The sequence below is a fragment of the Chelonia mydas genome, chromosome 7 (assembly GCF_015237465.2).
Source record: "Chelonia mydas isolate rCheMyd1 chromosome 7, rCheMyd1.pri.v2, whole genome shotgun sequence".
In the NCBI taxonomy this organism is placed as follows: Eukaryota; Metazoa; Chordata; order Testudines; family Cheloniidae; genus Chelonia; species Chelonia mydas.
In genome coordinates this window covers 18,041,465-18,063,491 of record NC_057853.1, presented here as the reverse complement: position 1 = coordinate 18,063,491, position 22,027 = coordinate 18,041,465, and the positions used below count along the sequence as shown (strand labels likewise).

At 50.0% G+C, this 22,027-nt stretch overlaps 1 protein-coding gene across 3 annotated transcripts in view; it reads left to right on the top strand.

Annotated features, from left to right (window-relative positions):
• The window catches only part of SRGAP3 (SLIT-ROBO Rho GTPase activating protein 3), a 269,776-nt gene that overhangs the window by 160,236 nt on the left and 87,513 nt on the right, over window positions 1–22,027 (top strand). For all 3 annotated transcript variants that reach the window (XM_043551354.1, XM_037904515.2, XM_037904516.2), the window contains exon 2: window positions 3,040–3,235. Coding sequence is in view for 2 of the 3 variants with exons in the window: in XM_037904515.2 (XP_037760443.1) it covers window positions 3,040–3,235 (196 nt within the window). In the remaining variant the exon portion in view is untranslated. The remainder of the gene's footprint in view (window positions 1–3,039; window positions 3,236–22,027) is intronic.

Below are 22,027 nucleotides of genomic sequence, written 5' to 3'. Positions count from 1 at the left end.
AAGTGGGCTCTTTTCCTGTTCTTTGTTTCAACACTTGGTGGTGGCAGCATACAGTTCAAGGACAAGGCAAAGTTTGTACCTTGGGGACGTTTTTAACTTAAACTGGTAAGAATAAGCTTAGAGGGTCTTTCATGCAGGTCCCCACATCTGTACCCTATGCTCAAATAAATTCGTTAGTCTCTAAGGTACCACTAGTACTCCTTTTTTTTGTTTTTGTTTTGGGCTGCAGAGGTTAGCCACTGCAGGAGAGTTGGTTTGTAAATTTCTAGTCCTCTGGAGTCAGGAGAGAACTTAGCTAATACAAGGGGGAAGGGATGGGAGTCTTTGGGCTGGTATTAGGCCAGCAGCAATTTATTGCACCCTTTAGAGCAATGGAGGAGCAGGGAGGGAATTGTGGATCCCTGAGTCATAATGCCTTCCCTAAGACGCTCCTGCCATGAGCTGGGTCCTTTTGTCACAGTCTACACCTGAGAATGACAATGTAGGGAGATAAGAATTCCAGCTCAGTACATAAGATATGGAGGATACAGGCTTAATGCTATACTTGGCTATTAGCTTTTTGCAATATACAATATGCAGACACATCCTATTTAACTTGGATGCAGGCAGCTAAATTGATTGAGTTTAAAAAAATCTCAATACACAAAACTCAATAAAAATAAATTATGTATTTTTAAAATGTCCTCTGTACTTGTTTCAGAGTAACAGCCGTGTTAGTCTGTATTCGCAAAAAGAAAAGGAGTACTTGTGACACCTTAGAGACTAATCAATTTATTTGAGCATAAGCTTTCGTGAGCTCACAAAAGCTTATGGTCAAATAAATTGGTTAGTCTCTAAGGTGCCACAAGTACTCCTTTTCTCTGCACTTGCAAAATTTCTGCGGATGGTTTGGCTAAAATGGTTCTGGGTTGGCTCCTGCATCATGTAGGACATTTTCTTCACACCATTTGTACCAGGGAAATTATAGGACTAGATTTTGAAGGTTTAGGCACATGCAGTTGTCTGCGTACATTTGAGAATACCTGATATGAAGATACAAATTGGATGTCTGCACATGCCAGGTAAAGTGCCCAGCTGGCCCCGTGCATATGCATACTTGGCTACAGGCCTGTATGTTTACGTACACCCAGTTGTGTATGTCTAGCTTTGAAATTCTGGCCTCTTCGGATATGTCTGCACTGCAGCTGGAAGCAAGCTCCCGGCCCGGGTCAGGCAGGCTTGTAGTCGGGCGGCTAGCCTGTACTGCCACCCAGGCCACGCAACATCCATGCTAATTTTAGCACATTAAGTTTGTGCCGAGCTAGCAAGTGTCTGTCAGCCTGGGCTGGGAGGCATGCTCCCAGTTGCAGTGTAGACAATAACTTTAGGGAGCAGTCTTGACCCCCCACAAGACAGGGAGCAGATGCTAATCTCATGAAACAAGTTTTCATCTTTAGCTTCCGATTGTAGCTTCCTTTGTTAGGTGCCTCCATTGTGCAGCTGCCTCCTTTAGATGTTGACGTGGCTGGCTCTAATTGTTATCACTCTTAAGAAATGTTCCTGTTATCTAGCCTGATTTCCCCCCCACCCCACTTCGAGCTCTTTCTGTTTTCTCCTTCAAGGGCTCTCTCCTCCCTCCAGGCAACAAGCTTAGTTGCAATCTCTGAAAGAAAGAACAACCACTTCCTGCTTACAGCCTTCCCAGATTTTTCACCCCTTTAAAAAACCATTAACAAAAATCCTTGGCTATAAACCTTTCAAATGTTTTAGCAGCAATTGGGGAGGTTTGCTTTCCTCACACCCACACCCAGTGCCACGGATGCCATAATGCTTGTCTTGCACTGAGAGGCAAATTGTCTAATAGGTTGAGTGAGCCATATTTTCCCTATGCCAATTCTGCTTGCTTAGCTTCCAAGAATCAGTCCTGTTTAAGAGATTTCTAGCCTCAGTTACATTATGTAAGAGGCTAAGAAGTGGGAGTTGGAAAAAATGCAATTGATCTTTCACAGCACAAGATAAAAGTCTTGTCAAAAGGAAAATGGTAAAAGGAAACAGTACTTCTCCAGCATATAAAAAGGAGATACATCATGTAAAACAGACTTCGCAGATAGTTCTGATTTGCTGAAGAGGATACATTACTTAATGTGGCTGATGTTATCAGCTACAGATAGAACTAGATCAGTGTCAGGATGAAAGCACGGCTTTATCTAATTCTTAAAGAATATTCATTTATATAGGATATAATAGGTGTTAAAATACCATCGTGATAGGTGTGGCACAGATACATTAAAAACAGAATTTTCTCTCTCTCTCACCCCTCCCAACCCCATTTCCGTTTAATACATTGTATATCAGTCACGTGGGTCCTGAAGACTCACATGACCACATCTCTGCAAATCATCATTAAGCTAATGATTTTCACAAGGTTCTATGAGCTCAAATTTGGAGGTCCTGAAAGGCTTTCTGAACCTTCTCCACTTCGCTTCCTTCTCAGCCAAAAAATTCATTTGAAATGCTAAGTGACCCAACAGTTATACTGGGGAAATGAACGAAAATAAGGACTTTGCATTTGAAGGGGGGCATTGTTATGTTTTTGGCCTCCTATTGTAGTAGCCATTAATAAGTCAACATTTGTCATTAGGTATCAGTGTTATTTCCTATACTAAGTATATGAAAGCATTAGGAATATTACAAAAATAGCGGTACAGTTTTCGTGTTATCTAAGACAACTGGATGGCTTTTAAAGTCAGCCACTTATATACTTGCAATACTGTATATTCTACAAGGAATAATGTTCTATACGAGACTGGTGGGTCAAATTCTGAAGTCCTTGGTCAAGGCCCAATCCAGTGCCAATGGAAGTCAGTGGAAAGACTCCCATTGACTTCAGTGGGCTTTGGATTGGGTGTTGAGACCTTTAATGGGAGTTTTACTCTAGTAGGGGAAAGTAAGAACTGCAAGGCTTGGGGCAAAGCAAGTGAAGACAATTCTCATGTAGGGTCTGTTGCATTTTGCTTGTGTAATGCTTCTTTCTCTCTCCTCTTTTATGTGCATGTTCAGAAATCCGTACCCAGTTGGTGGAACAGTTCAAATGTCTGGAACAACAGTCCGAATCCCGGCTGCAGCTCCTGCAGGACCTCCAGGAGTTCTTCCGCAGAAAGGCTGAGATAGAGCTCGAGTACTCCAGAAGTCTGGAGAAACTGGCAGAACGATTTTCTTCCAAGATCCGCAGCTCCAGAGAACACCATCAATTCAAGTAAGCAAGGACTTCCAGGAGCACGTGGATGCTCCAGAGCCTGAATCAATAACTAACTTTTGGTTGTGGCTGCAAAGTCCAAATGTTGACTAAAATTAACAGTAATAGTGCTACAGTGGCATTGTTTTGTGTTTTCAGCATGGAAGGGTTATGAGAAGTGAAATCAAGCAACAGGTATTGTACAGTACAGCCTGAGTTAATTTCTTTTAAGTCGTTTCTCCAAACAGTACCATAAAATATGTGAACCTTGATTTTTTTTTTTTTCTTTTCCCAAAAGAGCATAAACTCAGCCTCCATTTTCTGTGTCTTCACTTCAGTTACTGCTAATAATGTCAGGTACATTTTATAGGACCTGATTTGTATATGACCTCAAGTCATTATTGGTTAGAGTGCTTTAAATTGCATTTGGAGATATTTTCAGACTCAGAATTGGAGGCAACTTCTGAAAATTGAGCTCACTAAAGTATTTGTATTTTTAAAATAATATTTGTATATTACATGCATGAATGCACACGCACAGTGGGCTGAAGCTAGGCAAATTCATCTTGGAAATAATGTACACATTTTGAACAGTAATTAACCAGTGGAATAATTTACCAAGGGATGTGGTGGATTCTACTTCACTCGGATTCTTTTTTAAATTAAAAGCCGATTTCTTTCTAGAAATATGCTTTAGCTGAACCAGAACTGGACTCAATGCAACAGGAATTATTGGGTGAAAGTAAAGCCTGTGTTATACAGGGGGTCAGACTAGATTATCGTAATAGTTCTGTCTGGCCTTAGAATGTATAAATACATGTAGATTTTCAAAAGCAGCTTGTGAACTGTCAGCCCACTTTCTAAACCTTGGTTGCAAAAAACTTCAGGCAGAATTTTAGAGTCTGGGGAGACTATTTCTTGGGTGAAGATATTTAGCCTGTAATGTTACAGACTGGCCTGTACCATCATTCCAAGGCCCCATTTAAAAATGTGGTTATGATTGGAAGAATGACTCCCTGTAAAATGGGGCTCTGTAACTTTTTCTTTTCTCATTGACTCAGCAAATTCAGTTTTGCCAAAGATCTTTGGTTGAGCACCACAAAAGAGATTGCCCCAAATATGCACGTACTCTTGAATTGGTCTCATGTTTTCCCTCCAGCAATATTTCTGGTGTTCTTTATGATGATTAGCTCACTCTGGCTGCCTGTCTTAGCTTGGACGTCTTGCTTGGCAGAACATGAGTGATGCTGCGTAGTGTATGGCACTTTCTAATGTGTGCCTTCCAGGTTCTGAACCCTGAGTGAACTGCATATAAATGTGTGCAGTATGAGAGAAGGATATTCATACTGTATAGATCCAATGCAGTTCTGCAGCTGAAATTCCTTTCCTTTCTCTCCCCTGGCCATAGCGTTTGTCTCTGTCTCTTTTCTGACAGCCACAGCTATGACGTATCTTTCCCAAAATGATGCCAGTGTCATTCCATTCATAGGCCAAGGACCATCAGCATGGTGTAGCTCCCATCCTAAGGACTTGGGGCTCTACCTGTATGATACACTTAACTTTTCTAATTCCTAGCCCCTTACAAACCCTTTCTTTTCTCCAGCCTCATGTTTCTTCCATTACAGCATGAGAAGTTGCTGCTTCTGTTGCTAAATTACTAAATCCTATTTACTCCATATTACTAAATCCTATTTCATCTATTTACTCTGACTCTCTAGGCTTTCACTGTTTTATGGCCCTGTCATAGATTGATAGATTCAAATGTACAATCCCACTGGTTTGCTTGGTGGCTTTGCTGACGTTGCTGTGACCTACATCAAGGATACCTGTCCCAGCACGGGGAGGAGTTTGTGAGCATTGGCTACAGCAATGTGCTTGTGCTCTGTGAACTGGCGGCAACGGTGTTTTGTTGTATGTGCATCTCCTGCTGGCTAGTGCCCTAACTGGAGCACTGGGCAAGCTGTTCATTTGCCCATGTGGGTGTTGCATTTATTATGCTGAGATGATGCCCTGTAAGGTTCAAGCTGTGGGGGGGATAATACTTATTCACCTTTGTAAAGTGCCTAGTAATGAGCTTCCAATGGCCACCTTTCAGTCGTCGGCATGTACCTGAAGTTACCACGCAGCAGGATGTGATAGCATGCTTCAAAGGAGGCTGTTAATTTGAGGTTAGTGTGTCTGGATGGAGTTTATGGGTTGGGTTCATATACAGCAGTGGTCACCAACCGGGCGATTGTCTGGTCGATCCTGGAGACTCTCCCAGTCAATCGCGATCTCTGGCTGCTAAAGTCTGGCAGTGGAGCGAGGCTACTGTTAATGCAGGCTCCCCTCCTTCGCCCAGCACCACACTGCTACCGGAAGTGGCCAGCATGCCCCAGGAGGGATGGGGGTGGGTGGGCAGGGGTCTCCGCGCGCTGCTCCTGCCTGCAGGCACTGCCTCCGCAGCTCCCATTGGCCAGGGGTGGGGAACTGTGGCCAGTGGGAGCTGCAGGGGTGGTGTCTGCAGAGAGGGCAGTGCGCGGAGCCACATGTCCCCCAAGGGGTACATTGGCCTCTTCCGGGAGTGGCATGGGGCTGGAGCAGTCAGGGAGCCTGCCTTAGCCCTGCTTCGCTGCTGTCCGAGGTAAGTGCTGCCCAGTGAGAGCCCACACCCCAGCCCTGAGGCCCCTCCCGGAGCCAGCACCCTATACCCCCTACAGCACCTGACCTCCCGCTCCCAGAGCCAGCACCCCATGCCCCCTCCTGCACCCAAACTCCCTCCCAGAGCTTCCAGCCCCATCCCGGAGCCTCCTCCTGCACCCGAACTCCCTCCCAGAGCTTCCAACCCCAACCTGGAGCCCCCTCCCACACTCCGAATCCCTAAGCCCCAGCCCAGAGCGCACACCCACTCCCGAACCCCAACCACCTGCCCCGGCTCGGTGAAAGTGAGTGAGGATGGGGGAGAGTGAGCGACGGAGGGGCAGGGGGTGAAGTGAGAGGGGCAGGGCTTTGGGGAAGCTGCAGGGCCTCGGGGAAGGGCGGAGTAGGTCCTGGGTTGCACTTAAATTCAAAAAGTGATCTTGTGTGTGTAAAGTTTAGAGACCACTGCTGTACAGTGACATGCATGAACTGCATCATGAGATCTTGGGATGGGATGTTACTGCAGTCAATGGAGGGGGCGTGGTTGCAGTCACACTAAAGCCTAGCAAGACTGGGGCTAGATTGTGCTTCATTCTGTATACGAAGTGGTATATAGCTGCATCATCCCAAGAGGACTGAGAGCCCAGGGAATTAGCTGTGCCCCAGAGAGGCATAATTCCTTCCGTACTATCACCTTTCTTCCCAGGGATGGTAATTTGCTACTGGTCCTGACTGGCTGACTAGCCCCTCTATGCACCATCTCAGCTGTGCGGGTCAATGCGTTCCAGGGGGGAGCCCAAGTTCCTTCCATTCTCCACCTCTTTCCCTCTGCTCCCTGCTTACGGCTGTGCAGGCAGAGCAGCCTCAGGCATGCAACCCCTGCTTTCCCCGCCATGCCTGCAGCAGAGATGTGGGATGGCTGAACAGGGCATGGGAGAGCATCTTGTTCCCCACTTACACCTCAGTGCAGCCATGTGGGGTGGACTATGGTCTAGTCCTCGGTAATGACGGCTATTGTGGTGTTGCTATTATGTCTCGTTATTGAGTGACTGTATTTCTCACCCTCACGTTATCACACGCAAGTCCTTTATCGCCAGCTAGGAGCACAGATTACTTCTTCCAGAAGCAACACCATTAGCACTCAGCTGATCAAGCAGTTGGAGAGTGCGGTGCATCGGTGATGCAATCAATAGCTCCTCCCTCAATTAGACACATCCGCATACAGACATCTAAGACTGTCCTCTAATTAAGAGTGTAACAGGAGGCAGTTCCAGGTCTCTGAGCTGCTACGCAGTGTACTTTCAATGAGCAAGAACCAGCTTTTCCACCCTTAGAACGTGATAGGTGACACAATCAGTCATATTTAACCTTCAACAAAGGAGGCTCTAAAATCTGCCTGTATCTAAAATGTCCTTAATAGAAATCATGTTACTGTCCATGTGAGCTGGTCATGGAGTCCCACAGGGTAGAGTAAATCTACATGTCATATCTGTTAGTTCTTCTTCGAATGCTTGTTCACGTCCATTCCACATTAGGTGTGTGTGCGCCGCGTGCACGAGCGTCGGAAACTTTTTCCCTTAGCGGCTCCAGGTGGGCCCCCCGAGTGGTGCCACTGTGCCCCGCATATATACCCCCGCCGGCCCGACCCCCTCCAGTTCCTTCTTACGGTCTGTGGCGGCGTTGGAACAAGCTCTCTCTCTCTCTCGTAGAAGAGCAGTCCCTTAGCCTTTAGAGTAGCTGTTATCAGTTCGTTTACATATAGATTATGAACACTTAAGTGATTAGGTGCTTGGAGGCCTCCAGCACTGGCCCCGGGCTGCGGGGCATGCTGCAGGCCCACGGCTTCAAGGCTTGCACCACGTGCTGCAAACCTATGCTAGTTAGTGACCCCCACGACCCATGTCTACGTTGCCTGGGGGACGGACATCAAACTGAAAGGTGTAGGATTTGCAAGGCGTTCAAGCCAAGGACGAGGAAAGAAAGAGACTTTTGCCTAAAGCAACTGTTGATGGAGGCTGCATTGCTCAGGCTTCCTCGGTGCGTAGTGCCCTGGAGCCGTCGGGAGACCCAGCACCAGTGAAGCACCATAAGCTGTCGGCCCCAGAGCGCCAGGCTAGGCCCTGGCACCAATCGTCCTCCCCAGTGTGGCCCCTGGCGCAGCCTAAAGGAAGGCGTGGTCGTTTCCCCGCACAGGAGGCTGGCGCCTCCCAAGGCACCGAGCACCGGCAAGAGCGGGAAGGCTGCGGTACCGGCTCTGACACAGGCAGTCCTGGCAGCACAAGCCCCACCGAGCCCAGACCTAAGTGAGCTCAGTGCGGACGATGGGCTCGAGGGCATAACGGATCAGCCCTCTACGCCTGGCACCTTTGAGGCCGCAAAGGACCTCATCGAGCTGTCGGCGGCGAGCCCCCTCCCGTATGGGGAGAACCCTCTGGCACCCATGCCTCGGGGCCGTCGAGGGGTAAGCCGGCAATGGTGTGCCACTTGAAGACACCGTCCCGGCACCGCTCCCGGAGTTGGTCCCGGTCGAGCTCCGACTCCGCAGACTCGCACTTGCCAGCGGCCCAGAAGGAGGTTGTGGCACTGGCAGCGGGTCGATGCGAAGAAGCGCCAGGAAGGGCATGCAGCTCTCCGGCACCACCCAGAGACCGGCACCGGGAGGAGTTGAGATGGCCCTTGCCAGAGGTCTCCCGCAAACGGTCCCGGTCCAGGGAACGCCGGCCCCGATCCCGGGGGTTCCGGTACCACTCCCAGTCCCGGTCAGCCAGGAGCTGCTCATTCTCCACCGGCGCAGATTGTTGGCACCGCAATGGCCTTCGCGATCGGCCTCGCTGCAGTCCGGCGCCGGCTCCGGCTGCTATAGCTACCGCACCAGGGCCCGGACAGCAGGGACCCTCAGGGGAGCTGGCAACCTCAATGGGGGCTGCCAGGCCATTCATTCTTCTGGACCCCCTGGGCCTATCAGGAGCGCCAAGGGGCCCTGTCCAGGGCAAGTTACTCAGTGCAGCGGTCCCGGTCTCCGCTCCGATGCCAGACAGTGCCGGAGGCAACAGTATCCAGTCTGCCAGCATCCCCCCAGCTTAGACCGGAGAGTCCAGCACCGAGCCTGGCGCCGTCCCATGGACTCGCGCCCCAGCCTGAGCTGGGGGCCCCTGCCACGGGAGATGGGGAGCAGGAGGACAAACCAGAGGGGGTTGAGCAGCAGCTAACCTCCTCGTCTTCCCCGGATAAGGCGGTGGCGGGTACAGAGCTATCCGGCCCTCCGTCAATAGACCATAGAGCCCACCAGGAACTGCTGTGCAGAGTTGCCCAAAATTTGGGGTTGCAGGCCAAGGAGACGGTTGAGCAGGAGGACCCCATGGTAGACATTTTGAGCCCCGAAGGGCCATCCAGAATAGCGCTCCTGCTCATTAAGACCATTCAGTCTAACTATAAGACTATATGACAGACCCCGGCCTCCAGCACTCCAACAGCTAAAGGAGTGGAGCGTAAATACTTTGCCCCATCTAAGGCTATGAGTTCCTATTCTGCCACCTGAGTCCATGCTCCCTAGTGGTTGTGGCTGTGAACGAAAGGGAGCGCCATGAACAGCAGGCCTTGGCCCCTAAGGCTAAGGAGGCGAAATGCCTGGACCTTTTTGGCAGAAAGGTGTACTCATCTCGGGGCCTTCAGTTGAGGATTGCTAACCAGCAGGCCATCCTCAACAGGCACAATTTCAACTCCTGGGTGGCGGCGGGGAAGTTTAAGGACAACCTCCCGCAAGGTTCCCAACAGGAGTTCACGGCCCTGGTGGACGAGGGCAAGGCAGTAGCCAAGACCTCTCTCCAGGCCTCCTTGGATTTGGCAGATGCGGCGGCTAGAACAATCGTTTCGGGGTGGTCATGAGGTGCTCGGCGTGGCTCCAGGAGTCAGGCCTGCCCCCCGAGGTCTAGAGTACGCTCCAGGACCTCCCCTTCAAAGGGTCTGGGCTCTTCTTGGATCAGATGGACGTGAGGCTGCATAGCCTCAAGGACTCGCGGGCTACGCTCAAGTCGCTGGGTGTGCACATCCCGGCGACCCAGAGGAAACCCTTTAAGCCACAGCCTCCCCCTCAACGCCAGTACCAGCCTCGCCATAGGCATGAGCCTTACTGTAGGCAAGGCAGGGATAACAGGCGACGGCGCAAAAACAATAATAACAATAATGCGCCAGGCCAGAACCAAGGCCAGCAGAAACCCCCGCCGGGCACTAAGCCAGGCTTTTGAAGGTGCACTCAAGGACAGCGTACCAGACCAGTCATCGGATCTGTCCCTTTGTTTCCTGAACCGCCTGTCCCATTTCTCCCGTGCATGGTCCACCATTACGTCGGGCCGTTGGGTCTTATGCACGGTGCGGAATGGGTACTCGCTGCAGTTCGCCTCCCTCCCTGCCTCCCACCCCCCTTCCCCATCCCTCTTCAGGGGCCCCTCTCACGAGCATCTCCTAGAGGAGGAAGGCCGCTCGCTGCTATGGGTGGAGGCGGTAGAGGCGGTTCCTCACGGCCTAAGGGGAAAAGGGTTCTACTCCCGGTATTTCCTCATCCCCAAGGCCAAAGGGGGCCTTTGCCCAATTCTAGACCTGCACGGGCTCAACAAATTCCTGGTCAAGGCCTGGTTCTGCATGGTCTCTCTGGGCATCATCATCCCTTCCCTGGATCCGGGGGACTGGTATGCCGCCCTCGACTTGAAGGACGGGTACTTTCATATCGCCATTTTCCCAGCACATCAGCGGTTCCTACGCTTCACCGTGGGCCGAGAACGTTATCAGTTTGCTGTTCTCCCTTTCGGTCTAACTGCAGCCCCACGGGTGTTCACGAAGTGCATGGCGGTGGTGGCGGCCTTCCTATGGAGGCAGAGAATCCGGGTGTACCAGTACCTTGACGACTGGCTCCTGGCGGGCTGATCCGAGGCAGAGGTGCGGGGCCATGTGGAGGTGGCCTTGAGATTGTTCCGCGAGCTGGGGCTCTTGATGAATATCCCCAAGCCCATGCTCGTACCCGCACAGAGAGTGGAATTCATAGGGGCGGTCCTGGCAGCGGGGCAGGCCAGGGCAAGCCTTCTGGTATCCCGATTCCGGGCTATCCAACAAGCAATGGCCTCCCTGCACCAGTTTCCAACAGCAATGGCCAGGTGCTGCCTGCGGCTGCTGGGCCACGTGGCAGCATGCACGCATGAGGTCAGGCATGCCAGCCTGAGACTCAGGACTCTGCAGGCGTGACTCGCACGGGTGTACCGCCCAGGCAGGGACCCCCTGGACTTCGTAGTGACAGCTCCAAGGGATGTGCTGGACTCCCTGCTGTGGTGGCAGTCCCAGCTTGTGGTTTGCGAAGGCATCCCCTTTGCCGCCCCACTTCAGGATCTGACGCTGGTGACGGACTCGTCAGATCACAGATGGGGGGCTCACCTGGGGGACCTCATGACGCAGGGATTGTGGTCCAAGGCAGAGCGGTCACTCCATATCAACGTGAAGGAGCTCAGGGCGGTTCGTCTCGCCTGCCAGACCTTTCACGTCATTCTGAGTGGTCACAGCGTGACAGTTCTGACAGACAACACTACTGCCATGTTTTATATAAACAAGCAGGGCAGGGCTCGTTCCTCGCCACTCTGTCGCGAGGCTCTCCTCCTCTGGGACCTTTGCATAGCCCATGCGATTCACCTCGAGGCGTCCTATCTCCCGGGGGTGCAGAACAAGCTGGTGGACTCCCTCAGCAGGTCGTACCGCATGCACGAGTGGGTGCTTAGCGTGGACGTTGTGCTTTCGCTCTTCCGCAGGTGGGGGTTTCCCCGGGTAGATCTGTTTGCCACCAGGGCCAACGCCCAGTGCCCGCGATTCTGCTTGTTCCAGCGCCGCAGTCGGGCTCACTCACGGACGTGTTTGCGATCCCGTGGAGAGGGGGCTTGACGTATGCCTTCCCCCCGCTCCCCTTGGTGCACAAGGTCCTGCTCAAGGTGCGCAGGGACAGGGCGGTGGTGATCCTCATCACCGCAGCCTGGGCCCGCCAACACTGGTACACATCGCTCCTAGAGCTGTCGGTGGATGCCCCAGTAGTCCTGCCCGTACACCGGGACCTCATTACACAGGATGGCGGGCGGCTTCTCCACCCTGACCTGCAGTCACCGCACCTGACGACGTGGAGACTCTGTGGCTAAACGCCCTGGAGAGCCAGTGCTCCTTTCCTGTGCAGCAGATTCTGCTTGGCAGTAGAAAGCCCTCTACCAGGGTGGCCTATATGGCCAAGTAGAAAAGGTTCTTGTGTTGGTGTGAACCCTGACAGGTGCGGCCGGGCCAGGCCCCGGTGCAGGCCATTCTGGAGTACCTCCTGCACCTCAGGCAACAAGGGCTAGCCCCGTCCTCACTCAGAGTGCACCTGGCGGCCATCTCCGCCTTCCATCCGGGGTTCTCAGGGGGCTCTGTGTTTTCCCACCCAATGGTGGGGCAGTTCCTTAAAGGGTTGGAGAGGGTGTTCCCGTACTCCTGCCCCCCAGTCCCTCCATGGAACCTTAACCTGGTCCTTTCTAAACTCATGGGACCCCCTTTCGAGCCCCTCGCTACCTGTTCTCTCCTCCACCTTTCCTGGAAGGTGGCGTTTCTGGTTGCCATTACCTCAGACAGAAGGGTGTCCGAACTGAGGGCCCTCACCGCTGAGCCACCATACACAGTATTTCACAAGGACAAGGTGCAGCTCCGGCCACACCCCAAGTTCCTCCCTATGGTGGTGTCCCAATTTCGTCTGGGCCAGGACATTTGTCTGTCGGTGTTCTTCCCGAAACCCCATACGGACCCGAATCACCGCAGCTTGCACACCTTGGATGTGCATCAAGTGCTGGCGTTCTATTTGGAGTGCACCAAGCCCTTTCGCAAGTCCGTGCAGCTGTTTGTGGCTGTGGCCGAGAGGGTAAAAGGCCTCCCAGTGTCGGCGCAGTGGATTTTGTCTTGGATTACAAGCTGCATCCGGGCGTGCTATGAGCTCGCAGGTGTTCCAGCCCCGGCGGTCATGGCCCACTTGACCAGGGCGCAGGCGACTTCCATGGCGTTTCTGGCACAGGTCCTGATCCAGGAGATCTGCAGAGCAGCCACCTGGTTCTCGGTGCACACCTTCACGACCCACTACGCGGTCAACCAGCAGGCCAGAGAGGACGCGGCAGTTGGCGGAGCGGTCCTCCGAGCAGTTGTTCCGTGACTCCTGCCCTCCTCCAGAGGTAAGCTTGTAATTCAACTAATGTGGAATGGACGTGAACAAGCACTCGAAGAAGAAAAAACGGTTACTTACTTTCTCATAGCTGTCGTTCTTCGAGATGTGTTGTTCACGTCCATTCCACCACCCACCCTCCTACCCCTCTGTCGGAGTCGCCGGCAAGAAGGAACTGGAGGGGGTTGGGCCGGAGGGGGTATATATGCGGGGCGCAGTGGCGCCACTCGGGGGGCCCGCCAGCCCGACGGGAGCCGCTAAGGGAGAAAGTTTCCTATGCTCGTGCACGTGGCACGTGCACACCTAATGTGGAATGGGCGTGAACAACACATCTTGAAAAACAACAGTTACGAGAAAGTACGTAACCGTTTTTTATGGCTAAGGCTGCGATTTTGACGGGTCAAGGGCAATAAATAAAAAAAATCACTGAAGCCGTGACCTGTCCCTGACTTTTACTGAAAACATCCCTGACAAAATGGGGAGGGAGGAGGGTCTAGCACCCTGCCCCCCCTGCAGTGACTGGGAGCTGCAAGGGACCCCATTGCCTAGTGGCTGTGAGGGGTCCCCCTGCCGCCCTCCAGGGCTGGGAGCTGCAGGGGGTTCCCCGCTGCCTGCGGCGGCAGGGGAGCTGCATGGGGGGAGGGCCGCGGAGGCCCCCAGCCTGTCCGTGGCCACTGAGCAGCTCCGGGGTTCCTCTGCCGTCGTTGTCTGCTGGGAGCTGTGGGGTCCCTCTGCCACTGGCAGCGGTGGCTGGGAACCGCGGGGGAGGGGTCCCCGGCTGCGTGCAACAGCTGAGCCACTGCAGGGGGGACCCCTGCCAGTGGCGGCAGCTGGGCAGCTCAAGGGTTGCAGGTGGCTGGTCAATTGCGGGCGGGTGACCCGCTACCCACAACTGATATTATAATGAAAATGTTTGGCATTTCCATTCTGCCGTAGATTTTGAAATGTCAACTTTTGGTTCTGATTTGGAATGAAAACAAATTTCCAGATGTCAGAATTTCCCACAAAACAGACATTCTGTTTCTCGACTATCAGTAGTTGAGCTTCGGTCTCAAGTCTCTGAGCAAACTTGGATACCATCTACTGCTGGACAACCCATGGCAGGGCCAGGCACTGATGTGCCTGCCCCAGAGGCATCGTGTGGCCCCAAGTGAGAGTTAATCTTTCATCATCTTAGAGGGTCCAATCCAACACCCATTGAAATGGATGGAAGTCTCTCCATTAACTGCAATGGGAGTTTGGTTTAGGCTGATAGTAACTCTTAACTATAAACTGGCGTATTCACATTATGCAGAAATGTTTCCTATATGTGTTAACGCCTGATTTTAAGCACTGTAGGAAGCAAGTTTGCTCCAACAACACTCTAGACTTGGAAGTCCAGTCTGACAGACTGCATGACTCATGGGATCTTTTCTGAAATTAAGTAGGCTTAATAGAAATAAGTGAAACAAACAAGAAAACTACCCCTCCATGTATAGCATTCCATAGTTTGCCACAGTCACAGTCAGTCTGTTCCTCTGCCCTCCACCCCCAGTCTTCTTCTGAAGCATCAGGTTTGGGCAGGACGCTGGACTGGATAGATTAAGGATCTGGTCCAATATTGGAAATCTTACGTTGCTTGGTGTCATTGCTGGAAATAAATAGAATCGGTCCAGAGGCTATGAGAGAGAACCCAAAGGAAAGGTGGAAACCAAAGCTTTTAGAAATTGGAGCAGAACTCTGGCTCTGTGTCGAACATCACAAAAATAAATAAGAGACCTCTGTCCCATGTGTGCATGTAATGGCTCTGAATCCTTCGGAGATGGGTGATCTCAGTTGTTACTGCTGTTAAAGCAGCTCATTGTGGGTTCATTAGTTTTGGCAGACAGATGGAGGTAGGAGTAGCATCTGGCGGATGGACTGAGCAAGCCCTGGAACATACTGTGAACATCTAATTATTAGTAAGTTCCAAGCAAGTGCAGCTGGAGGGTGCCAATTGCCCTATGTTAATATAACTGCAAGGCTAAGATGGGATCAGGCTAGGGGAAAGGTTAAAGCTACTGTCCATCTTTGCCCTTTAAATGACATTTTGTTCTTTATTCCATATAAAGAAGAGTCCTAGAAATTTAGAGATGGAAAATTCCTTTTTAGATCCCATCTAGTCACTTTGCCCCTCCGTGCCTTGCTTCACTTCTCTCTGAAATGGATATAACATATCCCCTTTCTCACAGGGCTATAACAAGGCTTCATTCATCAGTAGGATTTATGTTAATAACCTTACATCAGGTCTCCAAGCACTTTACAAAGGAGGTCAGTATCATTATCCCCTTTTTACAGATGGGGAAACTGAGGCATAGAGCAGGGACTGATATGACTTGCCATGGTCACCCAGTGGCAAAGGTGAGATTAGAACCCTGGTCTCCTGAGTCTTAGTCCTGTGTTTTCTCAACTAAACTACGCTGCCTTCCGTTGAATTTATAAATATATGTTTTAAGGCACTGTGTAGTGTTCTGGTGCACTTTCTAAAAATGCTCCCATCCTGTGGTGGTTGTTATTTGTTTAGGTTTGTTTTTTTTCTGCTATAGTACCTAGTTATTCAGTGGGAATCTTCCTGCAGGACAGGAGCAATGTTCAAGTGTCAAGGCCAAGTATAATCTTTTTTTTTTTTTAAAGAAGGAGACTTACTCGTAAGAGTATGTTTGTTTCAAATGTCTTTTTAATAGGTTATGGCTTGGTGAAAACATCCTGCCCTCAGTGCTTGCATTGTAAACTATTAATGCAGGGGTTCTCAAACTGGGGGTTGTGACCCCTCAGGGGGTCATGAGGTTATTACATGGGGGAGTCATGAGCTGTCAGCCTCCCCCCAAGCCCTGCTTTGCCACCAGCATTTAAAATAGTGTTAAATATAAAAAAAGGTGTTTTTAATTTATAAAGGGGGGGTTGCCCTCAGAGGCTTGCTGTGTGAAAGGGGTCACCAGTACAAAAGTTTGAGAACCACTGTGTTAATGGGAATGGCATGCTCAGCTCAAAGGTGATATATGGCCCTGAGTGAGATGACGGAAGTGGCCACTTTCAAAGCTGTGTCTCCGGGCGATTTGAAGGCTGATTGAAACTGGAAATAGTAACTGGAATTGGAGGAGGGCAGCTACATAGTGGGATCAGAACAGCTCTTTTTGTGATGTTTTTTTGCAGTCTGTTAACTCTTCATCTTTCTGTCGCCCGACGGAGACAGAGTCCAGTTTCCAGGGCTTAAATCAGCTGGAGCCATCCAGAGCAGAGTCCAGTAAATATTTTCAAACCCATAGGAGCCCCAGTGCGCCCCACGGGGCTGAAGCCCTGAGCTCTGGGGCTCTGGGAAATAGTCTGTGAGAATTTAAGCCCTGCCAGTTTCCATTAGTGCTCCAAGGCTTAGCCATCCTGTCAGTGCAGCAGTCTGCTGCTGAATAGTGCCGGGGGTGGCAGTTTAGCCAGCCATATTGGTAAAAGGTTTCTTCTTGTGCTCTTTAAAAAATGCAGGCGGGACCCCAAGCACCTGGAATCCAATACAAAAAAAATCTGTAGGGGGTAAGACTTGGTCCGGAACAGTCAGTGTGACTGAGCTGGTGGAAAACTGGTGCAGAAATCTTGGGGTGGAAGTTTAGCTGCCGCTACTCCTACTCTGAAGAGTGGTGGCACTTCACCCCACTAGTGGTGAGTAGAGAGCCGGTTCTGCCTGAAACATGAGTGTGGTGTTGGGAGCATAACCAGATTGTCCAGAGCATGTCTTGATTCAATACACCATCCCTGCAACTTCCACAGATGGGGCTGCTATGGAGCTTGGGTAGAAATGAAACCTGAAGGACGGCAAGCATCTGGGGGTGAATTCCCATCTTCTGTTTCCCCTCAGGATACCTGTAGCTCTCTGTCATCTTGAGTGAATGTGAACAGTGAATAATGTAACTACTGCGTGGAGTTCGCAGCTTTGCTTTTCCAGGCCAAAATAAAAAATAGACTTTACAACATGATATTTTTTCCATTGAAATGTCTGGAATTACAAGAATGGAAGGACCTTCATTCCTGCCACTTGAGGGATGCAATGCACTTGGTGTTTTCCCTTGGCATCCTTGTCCAGAGCATCAGAGAGACTTCTCTTTGCTTTGCAAGGTGAAATGGACAGAACGTGATGAGCTATGGGAGGCTATTGCCACCACTAGCAGTAGATTTGGCAAGCAAGTTGTCTTGGCTGCTCAAGTTACCATTATAACTGGAAAAAAGAAAAGGAGTACTTGTGCCACCTTAGAGACTAACCAATTTATTTGAGCATAAGCTTTCGTGAGCTACAGCTCACTTCATCGGACGTATTCAGTGGAACTGGAGGGAACAAATCCATGAATCATTACTGTGGAAGTCCAGAAAAACAGGCTAGAACATGTACCTTCCATCTCTAACAATGTAACTAAGAAAACAAGAAGCAGCCCCATCACGGTAATACTGAGTGACTGGAAAAGAAGATCAGAGTGCAGCATAGTGTCAGACTCCTTGGCCCATCTGAATGTGAGGAGACTCTGTCCGAAAATAAGTGCTTTCTTTGAGAAGCAAACCGTCGAAATTTTATAAACCTGAGATGATTATTCCTATTGTAACCTATATTATAACCTATTGTGTCTGTGATGGAAACTCGGAGAATTGTGAATGGCAAACTTGAAGGAGAATCTAGGACTAGAAGAACAATGAAGGTTCCAGAGGAAAAATGGAAAATTTGTCTTAACAAACCAAGCTATTTATGAGCATAATGCATTATCTGTCCACCTTAGTGTTTCCCCCATTCACTTTTCCCAGTTTGCTCCTTTCCAACCCACATGGGTTATGCTGCCCAAGATGATTGGGGAGGGGTGTTGCCCTATGTTTACATAGTGAGGTGCTCTGTGCTCCACTTCTGTCTGGACCACATAGAGGTTTGTGAGTCGGCTGCTAACCAGGCTGGGAATTTGAGCTTGGGCAGTAGAAGCTCATGGATTTAGATCTAGCGGTCTCTGGTTCAACCCGCAGCCTGTGACCCACCCAAGGATGTCATGTTATGTATCTCTTATGCTGACCATGAGAGAAAGTGACATGCTCCGAGCTCTGCCAGTGCACACAGAGGGTTCTAAGCTGCATCTCTCTATCTATATGTGGGCCATGTAGCCCTAGGCCAGGGGTTCTCAATCTTTTTCTCTGAGGCCTCCTCAACATACTATTAAAAATTCCATGGCCCACCTCTGCCACAACAACCGTTTTTCGGCATATAAAAGCCAGGGCCAGCATTAGGGGGTAGCAAGCAGGGCAACTGCCTGGGCCCCATGCCACATGGGGCCCTGCGAAGCTAAGTTGCTCAGGCTTCAGCTTCAGCCCTGGGTGGTGGGGCTCAGAGCCCCGGGCTTCAGTCCCGTGTGGTGGGGCTTCAGCTTTCTGCTCTGCGCCCCAGCAAATCTAAAGCTGGCCCTGCTTGGCAGCCCCCTGAAACCTGCTCATGGCCCCCTTGGGGGCCCCGGACTCCTGGTTGAAAATCACTGCCCTAGACAATGAGGGATATGCCTGACAGTTGACCTCCTAAGAGGGTCTCTTTCCATCAGGCTGGACACCCAGGATGGCTGTGTAAAAGGTGTTTACATGACAGTGGCTGATGCACTGGGGATTGAATCAGGGACCTCCAGAGCTATAAACAAGAACTGCTACATTTTGAACTAAAGAGACAGGACTTTCTAGGTAGGACTGCAGCAAAGTCCTATCATCTGTTGATTGAGCACAGAGAGGGACCTGGAACACACATGTATCAGAGGGTTACATTGGCTTTTAGCCAAACCTAGGGACAGATACAGGTACCTCAGTCTCAGTGGCTGGATTATCTGGGTATATTTTCCTTTGAAATTTGGTACTCTCCTGATCAGCCTGACAATTGAAGGCTTGGGCATAGGACCTCTCTGTGTCTCAGGTTATCAGTCTCTCAAATGGATGGAGTAATACTTTCCCACCTTGCAAAGGGGTTGTGTGAACCAACGGATGTTTATGAAACGCTTTGAGACCCCATCTGAGAATAGCTTTTTAAAATATTGCATGTGTATGCAAAGCGATGGATTGTGTGTTGGACAAAACATTGCTGGAACTCCCCCCCCCCCCTCTAATTTTGGTGCAAACGTGCCTTAAAATAGTCATTAATCATGACTTTGTTAATAGCCAAGTGGAGCGTGAGGTTCAGAGAAGATTTAGACACAGAAATAATAAGTCTGTCTCACTCGCTGACTGAAATTTTGCCAAGTTGGTGCGTGGGGGGAAAAAGAGCTGAATGCCAAATTTGTGTAGTTAGAAACCCTCCCAGCAAACTGACTGGTGTCTGCTTCCTAGACAACTAGAGAGAGCAGACCAGGCAGTCACCAGTTCACCATGACACTCCTAGGGGTCATTATCAGAATTCTCACGTTATGAGATTATGATGTATTGCATTGGGAACTAACACTGATGAAATACATTCAGCTTTACTGTTATATCAGACACACTGCTATGACCTGCACCTTTTGCTGTATAGAGAGGCTTCACTGTGTAACTGAAGTGTAATTCTCCCCTTGCAGGCCACGCGTTTTTTTAAAGGCCTGAATATCATTACAACACTGGTCCCCAAACTGTGGGGTGTGCCCCCCTAGGGGAGCGTGGCGGGGCCTGGGCCAATCCTCATGCGGGGAGGGGAGGGAGCACCACCCAGCCCTGCTCCGGCCTCACCCCCCCAGCCACTGCCCCCGCTCATTGCCCGGCTCGCGGCCTCAGCCACTAGCTGGGACTCCACTGCTGGCCTTCGCCCCTGGCCATGACTCCTTTCCCAGACCTGTCCCCAGCTCAGGGGAGGGAGGGGCACAGATCGGGGTAAGGGGGACGTGTCCCTGAAAAGTTTGGGGACTACTGCATTACAAAGTGATGTAAGTCTAATGCACAGAATGACAGAATGCGCAGTCTGAACTCTGGGATGGACCCCGGTCTCTTTCCCAGGAGGGGAAAGGGAAGAAACTACTGGCTGTATAAAACAGATTATATGTAAAGATGTCCCTATTCAGCTAAGCACAACCTTGTCTCTGGGGTCAATGATCAGAAAAGCTCCATTCCATGGAAAATGCTTCTGTTTCGCTGGCTTCAGGCAACTGTAGGAGGATAATAAATAAGGACAAAGCTGTGGGTGAAGAATCTGAGAATCTGAGTTGCTCAGCTTGTGGAGATACTTAACTGAAAACTCTGTGTGTGTGTGTGTGTGTGTGTGTGTGTGTGTATACATGTTTATATTTAGGCTTGGAGTTCCTTCATTGATTAAGAAATTTAAGTCAACAGCTCCTTTCTTGCATTATCCTTTTTTAAACATGTGGGGTCGAGCCCCGAAGTCCTTACTGGTCCTTAGCAATATTGTGAGTGCCAAGCATTTAAAAGTCATCAATCGGGCCTTCCAGAAATATGAGATTTGCTTTCAAATTAGGAGATTAAAAAAATAATGTGCTCTTTCTGTCTTGTGGTTAACATCTTTTGAATGTACCTTAGACACCTTTTCAGGCTTTTCTCCACAACCATCATGGCTGGAACATTTTTAATGAAAGCTGAGATTCTCTGAGTCATCTGCATCCAGGAGCTGGGGCCTTAAGAAAAATGCTAAATATTCTGGGACTTGCAATGAAATCATGAGAGTTGGCAACACTGGCTTGGATTCTGAAACAATACTTCAAACATCACTCGTAGTTCTAAACGTGCAGTTTTTTCTTGTTTATTTTTACAGTGCCTAGCACTGTGGAGCCTTGATCCCAGATTGGGGTCATACAGTAGTAATAAGGTCTGTGATGCAAAAGTATGACAGGTGGCCCCTAATACAAACATTTTCTTGCAAAAACAAAAGGTTCTCATCACTGGAGTGTGCCTACCCTGGACACCCCTGATGAGGGAGTGTAACACACTAAGCAATTTCTGCCCCAATTTCCTCCTCCCCAGGGTTTTCAGTATCTCCCAGGGGTTCACGTTGCTCAGCTCTCGAGCTGGGTTATGCTCAAAGTTCAGTTCCCTTTCAGGTTAACAAAAGTCCAAACAAACCACTTCAGCCCTCAGCTCCAGTTCTTACCTTCGAAGTCGCTCTCCTGTTCTCCTGTGTTCAGCCCTCTGGCTTTGGCTCTCTGGCTTGGGGAGGTCAGTTGGCAAATCCCTGTGTTGCTCTCCTGCCTTCATCCTTTCCCCAGGAACCTCCTCTGGGTTCCTTCAGGGATCTCCTCCCAGCTCTGATCGTCCCTGATCCTTTGTATCCGCAGATGCTGCCCTGACCTGTCACTTGGCCAAATTAGGAACATACCTGGTGGACCTGTTTGAGTCCTCTAAAAGTGTGTACATTATAATAGAATAGTGTAATAGAATAACAGCTGAGAGAGGGAGAAGTTCAGCAACTCCCAAATTTTATTGGTGTCACCCTCTTAAACATTTGTTGTGTAGTCAATTAATGGATGGAACATCAAGCTCACATACCACAGATTGGGAGCCCCCACTGAAGTCTATCTCTCTGCCAATAGTGTTCTTAAAAGCATATAATCTGGTATTCCAGCATTGTATTTTGTATTTTTCATTTGATTTTTAGATGCACATCTTGGGGGTCGACAGCTCTCTTCATGCTCGCTGAGATTGCTTAGTGGCAAACACTTGGTCTCATACTCTACTGTTCATTCTGATTTTTCTCTCCTTTGAAAAGCAGTGGTTCTCCGGAACTGCCCTTATCTGGCTTCTAGGATTTGGGAACTTTCTGCTTTGCACTGTTGCAGTTTGTGTTCCAATGCAACCACAGACCTGAGGAGATTAGGGATGTTGGTAACACGAGATGTGATGACCAGCCATCCCATCCATAGATCTGCACATGTGAGGTTTCACATTCATTTAGCTTTGGGTATAATAAATGCATCCAACGAAATAACACTTTTATGGGTATTTGTTATGAGACGTCACATTTCATTCTAATCAGCTGTGCACAGCAGGAACAGCTTGAA